The following is a 12,779-nucleotide window of genomic DNA, read 5'->3' on the forward strand; positions in this document are numbered from 1 at the left end:
ACCAATAAAATCAGAATATCTGCTCCAACCCCAATGTTTTCATAAACCTCCCCAGGTGATTTTACTGGGCAGTCCAGTTGGAAAGAATATGGACTCTGAGAAGAGGTAAAGCTGAATTTGATTCCTGCTCATCTTTCTATTGGCTGTGTGATCTTGGTTTTAGTAAAGCTCTCTAGGCCTCAGGTTTTCCATCTATAAAATAGGATAAACTGCCCTAGAATTATTGTGTAAAAGAAATGTGAGATTCCTAAAACATGGTTGTCCTACTTAAATTTTAGTTACATTTTACCAAAAAGAGCTTTGCATATTTGAATTTATATCACTGGTGATAAATTAGAAAAATATTTTTAGGGGAAAACTGTGTTTTGATTTGAGGTAAAAGTTTACTCAGCAATATTTTTTAAAATCTCACAAGAACCATACTGCAGAACAATTGATTATTTCTAAAAAGTAAAAACAGTGGATTTCAACCATCTTATTAAATTTTAATAATACATAACATCCCCAAGCACTTAATAGCTGTTACAGTTACCTCATTTCTCAAGTAGATAGCATATGACCCACTAACCCCACAAGTTTGCCATAAGCCAATAAATCTAAGAGTGTACTTTATTATTTTTAAGTATAATCACAAGACTACTGTAAAGTCTCTGGTCCCTTTCATAAGAATTAAATCCCATTTTTATGAGAATTAAATTACCCTGTATTAAGAAATGGCATCAATCAAGACTCTAGTTCATTACTATTTTATCCAAATACTACTATAAATTAATATATTTTCATCTTATACTTCATATTCTAGCTGTTAAATAGCCCATGCATTTTTATAGAGAGAAATGATTTAATTGGAAAACATATGTACCAACCTGATACCTTTTTTCCTAGCACTCAGTTTTAAGGTTTTCAAATATCCATTTGCAAGTTCTGTGATATATCCTATTTTTTAATCAAACACAGTTAATTCCATTTTGAAGACTGTGAAATGAACAAAAATGTCCCAGCTATAAGCAACATATGCTTTATTTTCAAATACCATCACTGACTTTATTAAAACCTCAAAGAAATTTCCAAACTATGCCATTTTATTTTCATTTTCCTTAATTGTTTAAATATTCAAAATTTTTTTTTATAAAAAGGTCAATTTATTATACCTTTTGTTTGGTGGGATATCAGTGCCCTTTAAAACCCTACTATTCAAGTACAAATGATTATGTTTACAAAGTATTTACAGTTTCAGTCTTCTTCCTTTACATTTAAAAACACAATAACTATCTGGTTACAATAGTGAACAAAAAATCCGGAAGGTGGCAAAAGGGAAAGCCTCTGCCTTAGGAGGCTCACTGCAGCCTCCTGCTTCCCCTGGATCCTCCAAACACTGCCCAGCCTCCACTGGAACAAATGTCTCTGAATTAAAGAAAAACTGGGTGACTGCTTTCCATGGTGGCCAATTCTAGATTGACAGTGTTTTGGCTGCTGTCTTTATATTTTATGTTCTGAAGATTTCTCTCATTCGTTACCATTGCATTACATGGGAACCCTGTTCTACAAGGTAATGTGGGATTCTGCCAACAGTAACAATCTGCGGAAGCCTGGAAAACAATACACTTAAATTGGGAAGGTTTAGTTTAACCTTTAAAACAGAAGGCCAAGAAAACAATACACTGGAACTTTTACCTAAATGACACTACTGAAGACTATGAGGTCAGTGGTGACATCAAGATGTTACTAAATCGAGCGATACCAGTAAAACTATTTTCTGTCCCATATTTTGCAATAGGGAATCGCTGAAGAAAACACACTTCTTTCACTTACACAGTAAGACAGGGCAGGGGTTCCACACTGCAAATATTCAGACCCCAGTTCTGTTGTCTTAGAAAGCTTTTGAGAGATGTTTTCTAAATTCTCTTCTAGTGTTCTAGATTAATAGAGGACTTTTATTCAGGTAGCTATGTCTAGGATATTCTAAACACTCAACATTTCACCATCATCTACAAAGAGACCTTCAACACTCCATGAAGGATAAGAACAAAACCAATAGGCAGCACAAATTAAAATAGGCTGAAAAGGAGAATTCCCTTTTAGTTCTGCACATTTGAGGATTAAAAAAAAAAAAAAAAGTAGGAACTCTCCTCAGTACCCAGATGCGAAGCACAGAAAGTCTCCTGCATGCCGTACTCTCTCATTACAGCATGTGCTGAACCACAATGAACAAGTGAGAAGGCAAATTATAGTGTTCTGTTTTGGCAAAATGCTCTTAATAAGTCTACACCCTCCCATGATAAACAAGAAACACAAATATCAACTACAAAACACTTTAATTACTTTAATTACTCATAGTTGCTAGTATCTCATGTATTACTTAAGATATGAGTCTTATTAAAATCAATAACAAAGGAGCAACACATATTTTTTCTAATATATTTCCTTAACAGTCTAATGGACTCCTAGTGATGATACCTGGGGACACCATCCACAAGATATGTATTATATGTCATTCAGCACTGAAACATGGTGGACGTATTTCCCAACTGTTTAAACAATTTATAGATGGCCTGTCATTCAATATTATTTCTTATGACTGCATAGGCCTAGGATATTATACTTCCCCAACTTAAATAAAAAACAGTTGTAAAAACCATCCCGGTAAAGTAATTAAAAAGAGATTCCCAGTTACCCAGGCAAGGATTACACTCAAATGCTTCTGAATATATTTGGTATAGAACCTCATCCACTATGCAAACCTTAAATCACATGATTAGACTATATTTCATTATTTAAATTCCACAATCAGGACTTCCCCAGTGGCGCAGTAGTTAAGAATCCACCTGCCGATGCAGGGGACACAGATTCAACCCCTGGTCCGGGAAGATCCCACATGCCTTGGAGCAACTAAGCCCGTGTGCCACAACTACTGAGCCTGTGCCCTAGAGCCCACAAGCCACAACTACAGAGCCCACGTGCTACAACTACCGAAGCCCTCGTGCTCCATGGCCTGCACGCTGCAACTACTGTGCCCCCGTACTGCAACTACTGAAGCCCACACGCCTACAGCCGATGCTCCGCAACGAGAAGCCACAGCAATGAGAAAACCATACACTGCGACGAAGAGTAGCCCCTGCTCGCTGCAACTAGAGAAAGCCCGCGCACAGCAACGAAGACTCAATGCAGGCAGAAAAATCAAAAATAAAAAACATTCCACAATCAAGTGAGAAACTATATTACTTAACTGTAACAATGAATAATACTCCTCTTATTTTAACAAATAAACTCCTAACAGAAATAAAAAATATAAATTGGCTGGCTGTTTTCTGTAAGAGTAAAATTGGATAAATTATAAAAGAACATAAAGATGATGAGAAAATACCAAATTATGGTATAAAGGGTAAATTCAGGCCATGTACTACACACGCAGATATCATTTTTAATGTTTGGAGGTCTCTTTATTGTCTAAACAGGTGAATTTGGGACAGTTACATTCAATTATTTCTGCCATCCAAACAACCAAAATGGATCAGCAGAACAAAAATCACTTCAATTCATTAGTGATTGGCTCAAACTGTCCTGAAAATATTCATTTTCCATGTTATCTGAACTAAGAATAAGGTAGAAAATAGGATATCAAAAAGAGATGTGAAAGTCATTCTCTCTTTCTCTTCCCCCTCCTTCTCTCTCTCTCTGTCTCATGTGCCTTTGTTACCTTTTCAGGCTACTGGAAACTATATATTAATGTATTAACTTTTTAAATTTCTGTTTCAATAAGCAATCTGAAAATTCTCCATCAGGAAACAGGAGATCACAACAGTAATATCTTAATGTTAGTATAATCATCTCTATCACAATATTGATATACTATCTTTTTTTTTTTTTTGCTTTGCAGTACGCAGGCCTCTCACTGTTGTGGCCTCTCCCATTGCGGAGCACAGGCTCCGGACGCGCAGGCTCAGCGGCCATGGCTCACGGGCCCAGCCGCTCCGCGGCATGTGGGATCTTCCCGGACCGGGGCACGAACCCGTTTCCCCTGCATCGGCAGGTGGACTCTCAACCACTGCGCCACCAGGGAAGCCCGATATAGTATCTTTATCCTCATTTTTATGCTAATATTTGTATACTATTATTGGTAACCTTTTTACCCACGTAGAAAGTTTTCATTTATTTATTTTGCTATGTATTACAAAGTACTGCCTCACTGCCCCTTAAAGATTTTTCTCCTATAGTAGCAATGATAAATCTGAGGATGCCTCAAAGTCATCGGCTAAAGTCATCTTTAACTCAAATGCATTCAAGTATGTTAAAGTGGCAGTGGACAGTCAAAGCTAGTTTTGCAATGTGTCTGCCCATAGAAAAAAAGGTGCGTAAAAAGAGGAAGGTTCAGGATAAAAACCTAAAAATAGTCAAGGATATTCTAATAAGTACCCTTACTCTAATGATATGCAGACTAGAAATATGTTAATCACATTTCTCTGGACTTCTACATTGGCCATCAGTTTTTCTAAAGCCTCATTATGTATCATTGCTAGTCTCTGTTCTAAGCAATGCTAACAGAAGTATATATTTAAAGTATTTAACACAGTATTTCCCAAATTCCTTTGCTAAAAGGTTGTGTTGAATATACATTAAGCAAATGAGATGGCAACACTAAATCTACTAATGTAGCCCATTCCTTTGCTAATACAATAATGGCATCTCTAATTTGCTCATTTCCACTACAATCCACTGATGTTCAAAATTAAAGAAATATTTTCATTATTACATTTAACACTATTAAATGATATAACTTGGTTTTAATGATCAAATTTTAATATCTTTTAAAAGAAATGCTGGAAAAAGTGGTCTCCTGCTGACATAATAGGAACATTATTCTGCTATTATCATATCTGTATAAGCAGTTGATGATACTTTCTGTTTTCCGTAGTAGAGTAAGTAGACTAAGAACTGTTCTTCCAAGAAACTCAGGATTTAGTTTTAGATAATTACAATGTGTATTATCTCTAAAGACACTCTGTCAGAGATAATGATATAGATCAACAAAACAGTACAAAGGAACATATATTTTGTTACTTTGTCATCAAAAAGGCAATGGCCATTTTAATATATGTACTATTAAAATATTTTTTTAATATATGGAAAATAGAATACTCTGCACTGCAGAGAGTTTGGCTCTAAAGAGTGTGTGATATTTACAATAACTTCTAGTTGAAATGTTATACACATGAGGAACACCAGTATATTCCAACCTCATTAAATTCTCTGAAAACAAAGATATTCCACAATGGGTTCTAGAAAAAAAAACAATCTAAATGATATGAAATGAGTGTGCCTGTCCATAAAAAGTTCGAGTTATTTATTTTAACAACACCCTTCTGAGTTGATATGGTTTTACTCTTTCCATTTTAACTTAGTGTAAACTACTTATTACCATTTCTTGTTGTTAATGGTATCAAAATGCGATGAACAGAACAAAGCTGTTAGAAACAAAAACGCCACTTGCTCAAACGATATCAAACCCAAAAAGAGGCCTTAAGGACTTTCTCCTCTTTTATAGTAAAAGCTATATATTTTCTCTTGAATACTTTTTTAAAGACTAATCAGCTGCATGCAGGCAAAGTGAAGTCAGAGACCATTTATTCAGGAGTAAAACTTTCCAAAAGGTAGAGCTAATTCGTGAAAAAGTAGACTCTAAAAGCAACTGAAGGACTTCCCTGGGGGCGCAGTGGTTAAGAATCTGCCTGCCAATGCAGGGGACACAGGTTCAAGCCCTGGTCCGGGAAGGTCCCACATGCCGCGGAGCAACTAGGCCCGTGCGCCACAACTACTGAGCCTGCACTCTAGAGCCCATGAGCCACAACTACTGAGCCCGGGTGCTGCAACTACTGAAGCCAATGCGCCTAGAGCCCATGCTCCGCAACAAAGAGAAGCCACCACAATGAGAAGCCAGTGCACCGCAACGAAGAGCAGCCCCGGCTCGCCACAACTAGAGAAAGTCTGTGCACAGCAACAAAGACCCAAGGCAGCCATAAATTAATTAATTAATTAATTTTAAAAAATAAAATAAAAACAACTGAAGAGTGATGCAGGGATTAGCCAGGCAGAAAACAGAATCTGTGTCACCACCCTCATGCTGTTAAAATGAAGTGGATTAAAACCAAACTAATTGGCTTGTGAATGTCATTTTGAGGTTACAAATATTTCTTGAAAGCCCTAGTGTTCATCACATTTGACTCTCATCATTCATTTTTCATTCTAAAGTTACCCTGGTAAGCCACAGATGATGTGCACATCATCTTGCCCATCACAAATGGAAATGACTTACGACAGTCAAAAGTCATCTAGAACCGGCACAAATTTTTATCTCCAATTTTTTTAATTACTTTTAGAACATCTACACTTTGTTATTCACAAGGAAAAGCTGACAAAGCATTCTCTTAATGCATAAAGTATTGTGTGGATTTGCAAACAAACCAACTTGTTTGAAATTCAGGGAAGCAAACAATGCACGTGAAACCCACAAGGCACTACTGTGCATGTCTTACAGGGAAATCAGGAGAGAAAGTGAATTGAATGATTCACAATAGGATATGTTTTGAAGGAGATAAACCTTTTATATCTATAAGCATAAAGATGCATAAATTATTAAATTTTACCCTACTAGTACTTGTTTTTGCATATGTTAACATTTAAACACACCAGAAACAGCTCCTGAAATTGCTTATGCTAATGCCTATTGCTACTCATTTTAAAAGGCAATTCCACTTAAAACCAAACCTCAGGCCTCAAAACACCAATTAAGGCCAAACAAAGCATACCAAAGTCGATATATGCAAGATAGGAAAAGCTCCAAATTATATTTCAATGACTTTTTAATTTATAAATCAACCCAATCAATAAAGCATATGTTTAAAATTCTAAAAACATTTTTGGGCAGGTATTTTTTAAGCCAAATATAACTTCAATGCCCCCAATAATAAAAATCTCCCCAAATATAAAGCTAAATGTTTCATTAGCCTCCTAAGGGGCATATTACATATGAAACGAAAACTGCTTTGGGGAATAGCTGACATCGTCATGTATAAGCTAAAGAACCAAAAATTGGTTAAATAAAAATATGAACTTCTGAAAGGTAATTACTATACAGGACATGCAAGAAGTCCGTTGAGTCTTGCCTGTTAGATACACTGAATAGCCTGTTCTAAGTCTTAGATTCTAAGAGATGCTATTCTGTCTTTTGCGACTAACTAATCAGTAAATAAAAATCCTTATGATTTGGTTAATTTTTTTCTTTCAATTATCATTGATATCGTCTCTTGAAAAATACTGAGCAATAATTTTTAAATGCATTTTTGAGTATTTCCCTAACACACTGGCAGGAACTGATAGACACTTAAAAATATAATTTAAGATTTATTCTGAATCCTTATCTTATTGAAAGCCAAAAAACCTTTAATAAACCAGTTTAGGAGACAGAATGCTCTTGGAAGGGAGTCCATAAATAGCAAAAGTTCTCAGATCGAAGAGTTTACTGGCAAAATAAAACCATAAGTGGTAGTTTGATCTCTATTAATCAGCTTGTATTTCATACTGTACCTGGTTGACTTTGAATTATCAAGTTTGAGATATTATAATGGTGTGCCTATATGACATGCATTTCAACATACACTTTCCATTTAGGAGAACATATGGAATTGGGTGTATCAGGCTATTTTATGCTATAAAATATATTATTTAACTGCCCTTTTCTGATTATAGGCTTATCAATCTATTTCCTGACTGTGATGTGGATGCCTATCTAGGTTCCCTTACTTCATTGATTCAAAGGAGGACTTAGAGATCAAAAGCCATTTTATCACTTAGCAAGGAAAAGATCTATTTTAAACTTACTCTTACTATTTTACGAAAGGATAAGGCACACACAAGAATATCCCAGACAACAGAAACTGACTACCATATGTGGATTTAACGAAAAACAAAAAACCTATTAACAGGCTTATCCTTCAGATTCATACACTATAGCTTTCACCCTCGGGCTGGAGTCATATTTTCATTATGTCTGCCCTCTATACCTCACTAGAGTATGAAAAAACACATATATCAATCGGTACTAAGAGTCAATAGTGAGGTAACCCTCCCCCAATCCTTCAAAACAAGGAAATATGATTGATACAACTGCTCCCAGCTAAACTGGGGCAGGAAGGACACTGACCATCTACTGAAGCAATAATAAGAGGTTACAGGAGTCATGCATTATCTAAAGGAGAAGAAACATTTCTAATGAACTTAATCTGATTCCAACTTCACAAACATTTGTATTGCTATAGTTTTCCCTTCCCAAGTCCATGTGCTTATCAAGAGCAATATAGAGGTCAATTAGATATGAGTATTCTGGTTCTTGTGATTGTTAAATATCTCATTTAAAATAAATGAGCTTCCATTTTGATTGTTATATCATTTTTTTTCATCTGGTTTAAAGTTAACTCCCCCACCACCACCACCACCATATGGATCTTTTATCAATAAGATGAGGTAATCAGGTTTTTGGGTCTATAACACTAGATTAGATTCTGGTTGATGATAAATTCACCAGTAAAAGGCTATCCTCTGAGCTATTTCAGAACTTTTCCAGATGGGACCTATGACCACCACTCAAGGATCTCCTTATTTGGGATACTCAAGGATCTCCTTATTTGGGATTGATTCAATATTCCAAAGAAAAAAGAATTATATAACCCTACCCAAATATCAGCTTGTACTACATTGCACATATCAATTGACACTGCTTCTCCAACTTCTGGGTTTAGAGTGTGGTAAAGCCTCAAGAAAGTTGAGAATATAGTCTGCAATTCCAAAGAAGTTGGCAAATTTAAAAAGCGCCTCATGGGCTAGAAGAAAAGCAGAGGTCAGGAATTATTTTCCCTCTAATCCATGTGTTTGTAAGATACGACTATGCAGCACCGGAGATAAGGATGAAATTTAATTAAGTGTAATATTATAAAAATATAAATACAGTACTGCCTGTGAACTAAAGAAGCAGAAAACAAATAACCATTCAATGGAGGACTTCCCCCAGAGTGACAAATTACAACAAAATCAGCGCCAGGAATAGATTTCCTGATTTAAACAGTAAACCATGTTGCCTCTTATGAAGTGTTTGAATGAAACTGGCAAGAGTAGCTAATTATTTATAGCTGATTAGTCTATCAAATCTCTTGGTAGAATAAGCAAAACATGAACTTTTTATAATTATTTGGAGTCAATATACTCTAAATGCAGTATACTTCATCTGTGAGGCATATACATTCTACAGGCTTGAATTTTTTTTCTAAAGTTTTACATTTTAGTTTTAGATATTGGTATTCTGAGAACTAAAATCATGTATGACAGTTCATAATGTATTTCAGGAAAACAGAACATTTTAAATATACTTGGAATACAGAAAAACACAATGCAGAGTTTCTATTTTGTGCTTACTTTGTGGAAATGTTAAGCCTGAGATGATCAACATTAAACTATGCTAAAAACAGTGGTAGTTTAGAAATGCACCAACCTTCAGGATCCAGTAGTTTCTCTATGCCTAAATGATATTTGGCAATGTTGAATGCATGTTCCAGTCGTTGTGTGGCTGACTGCTGGCAAACCACACTATTCCAATCAAACAGGTCTGGCCTGAAACACACACAAATATAAAGACAAATATAAATCAACTTAAAATGTTTCATGAGATTCATTTCAATTCTTTCGTAGTTCCCAGACCAGGGATCGAACACATGCACCCTGCCGTGGAAGCACAGAGTCTTAAACACTGGACCACCGGGGAAGTCTCCAGTTCTGATATTTGACTGACAACCCATGCCCACATTCCTTAAGAGTTGAGTGTTGCTCTTCGGTACTCCTCAATAACATTTCTCATTTAGACAAGTCACAATTTTAACAGAAAATCCTGAAGAAAACAAAGGAGAAATTATTCTATGTTATCCAAGCAACAAAAATATGTTCATCTCATCCAGTCTCATGGATTTGAATACCAGCCATTTGCTGGTATCTTCTAATTCTATAAGCCTAGCCCAGACCTCTTCCCTGAACTTCAGACTCTAGATCCATCTGCTTACTCAGTAGCTCTACTTAGAGTCATCACAAGACTCAAGCATCCAAAACTGATCTTCTGATACTCATCCCCATTGTACCACCACAACTCACCTACCTCTCTTATAGTTCTCCCTTCCTCAATAATCAACGACAAGGTCAAACTTGTAGGTACTCAGCAGAGAAACCTTGGTGTCAACTTTGATGACTCTTTCACTCTCATACAACACTTAGTTGGAAATATATCCAGAATTTGACCAATTCACGCTATCCTCGCTGCTAGCACGATAATCCAAACCACCATCTTAGCCTGCATACAACACTGCATTAGTTTTCTAACTGCTCCCCTATTCCCACCCTTGCCCTTGTTAATCTATTCTCAGCAGAGCTGTCAGAGTGATCTGGTTGGTAAAATGTTTCATCATAACCTTCTCAAATCCTTGCTATCGAGGGAGTAAAATTCACTGACTTAACTGCGACCTACAAGGCCCTACATGGTCTGGCTCCCCATTAACTCTCTGATTTTATTTCTTGTCTCCCTCCTTGTATTCCTCAAACAGGCTAGATAGTTTCCCACATTTGCACTTGCTGTTCCCTATGCCTGGAATTCTCCTCCCCCAGACACAGATATGGCTCACTCCTCCACTTCCTTTGGGTCTTTACTCAAAAGTCACATTGATGAGTCCTTCCCTGCCCTTCCCTCATCTAAAACTGCCTGCCCCCAAATCAAACTTACACAGAATCATTTCCTATCCCTCTTAATTGCTTTATATTTTTTATCATTAGCATTTAACTACTATTTAACATATTATACATTTAATTAATCTTATCTATTTACCTATCTCCCGCACTTGAATGTAGAATATAGAATTATTTTTGCCAGGTTTGTTCACTTATAGAAACCCAACCTGACACACAGGAAAGGCTCAATAAATATTTATTGACTACACCAGAGAATGGATGAGAACATACTATATGAATATCATTTTACTTAATAACGGAGAAAACACAAAGTCGTGTAAGAGGCTGTTCTTATCCTATGAGGATTTTAAATCTAACGAGGAAAAAAAATCCATACATCACAAGTTACATACATTTTAAGTGTGACAAACACAGATAATAATAATATATGGTTTTCTAAAATCTGAAGAGGTCAAGAAAGTTTTTTTTGAGGCTTAAGGGACTCTTAAATGGTGGTTTGGGTTAGAGTAAAGAAAAGCGCTTGAGAAGAGAATTCTAAATTGCGTGGATATTACAGAATCAGAGTTCTTAGGGAAGGAAAGAGCAGAATGTGCCCAGTCAGTCAGGACCTCACAAGTCTGGCTCCACTGGGAGATTTCTAGTATCAAGTGGTGGGAGATATGGTTAGGAGGAGGATTGGGATGAGTCTATAAAAGGCCTTGGCTGTTAAGGAATTACAATTTTACCCAGCAACATTGGAAACCATTAGTTAAGTGCTTCTCCATCTTTCCTGGATCACAGATACCTTTGAGAATCCGATGAGCACTATGAAACTTCTACCCAGACAAAATTGCTATCCATAGCTTTAAACAGAATTACATAGAATTTTAGGACATTTGGGCCTGTCACTGGACTCCTGCTTAAGAACTCATGCTCTGCAAGAGAAGATGTTTCAAGGATGGGGTTAGCTGCTATTTTCTGAAACCAGAATTCAAAATAAAGGTGCAACTTTAATTCTCCTTTGACTCTCATTTCTTTTTCTCTACTTGCTCCTACCCTGTTTAATTCACCAGACTTTTGTGCACTTCTTAGTAAATCTAATCTCCCCTATATACTTCAAGTTACCCAAAGCAGCTAAAAACCCTTTAGAACCTAAAATATGTATAAATTGGGAGCTGTCTCTAGTAGTGGAAAGACTCTTAAGAAACAAAAATTAAATCTTACACTATTTGGGGGAAGTTTTAATTTCACTATGCAACTTCTGCCCCATCTTCATTTCTCCATCTCTCATTAAGGGGAGTGAAAAAGAATATAGGTGGGAGAGTGTGGGAAACCAGTTTCTCACCTACAGCAAAGTAAACAAGGTTAAATCAGTATGATAAAAAAATAGGATTACTTCCACACTTAAGCCCTTTTCCCTTCATCCCCTTCGCCTTCTCCTTAGCCACTAACTAGTTACCTGGATGACGAGTTATCTAAGTCATGTAATCTATTTGAGCTTCAGTGTTTTCATTTTAAAAAGAAGGAATTGTACTGAATGGCCTTCGAGGTCTCTTCTAGCATTTAAAATCAATCTAATAAAATGTTTTAAATCATTAAAATTCACCATTAACATTTTAAATAACCATGATTTTCAAATGCATAAAGAATTGTAAAACTAACCAACTGAAGAGGAAAGCCACATACCTTCCCATGCTAACCTAGAACATAAGTCATAAATAAGAATGTGCCACCAAGGATCCCCACACTTTTGAGGAAACCGACATACTGAATGAGATAACATAGCCTAGTAGGTAAGCAGAGTCCCCTACGAATCCATATCCTGGCTCTACAGCATATTAGCTGTGAAAAGATTTCAGTCAAAAATGTAACCAGAGGATATAAAATGGAGAATTTCCCACATGCGCCCTCAGAAGAACAGAACTTAAGAATTCAGAGGCTGATTTTCTATGAACGCCTGTTTCACAGAAGATCAAGCCTTATCTCCCAATCAATGAATATCCACCAAGAATCTCTCCCCATCC

At 36.3% G+C, this 12,779-nt stretch overlaps 1 protein-coding gene across 1 annotated transcript in view; it reads right to left on the minus strand.

Moving 5' to 3' along the window:
• Positions 1-12,779, minus strand: part of DMD (dystrophin) — a 2,035,184-nt gene that overhangs the window by 1,717,319 nt on the left and 305,086 nt on the right. Inside the window, exon 7 of the mRNA XM_065901098.1 lies at positions 9,539-9,657. Coding sequence (XP_065757170.1) covers positions 9,539-9,657 — 119 coding nt within the window. The remainder of the gene's footprint in view (positions 1-9,538; positions 9,658-12,779) is intronic.

The sequence above is a fragment of the Phocoena phocoena genome, chromosome X (genome assembly GCF_963924675.1).
Source record: "Phocoena phocoena chromosome X, mPhoPho1.1, whole genome shotgun sequence".
In the NCBI taxonomy this organism is placed as follows: Eukaryota; Metazoa; Chordata; class Mammalia; order Artiodactyla; family Phocoenidae; genus Phocoena; species Phocoena phocoena.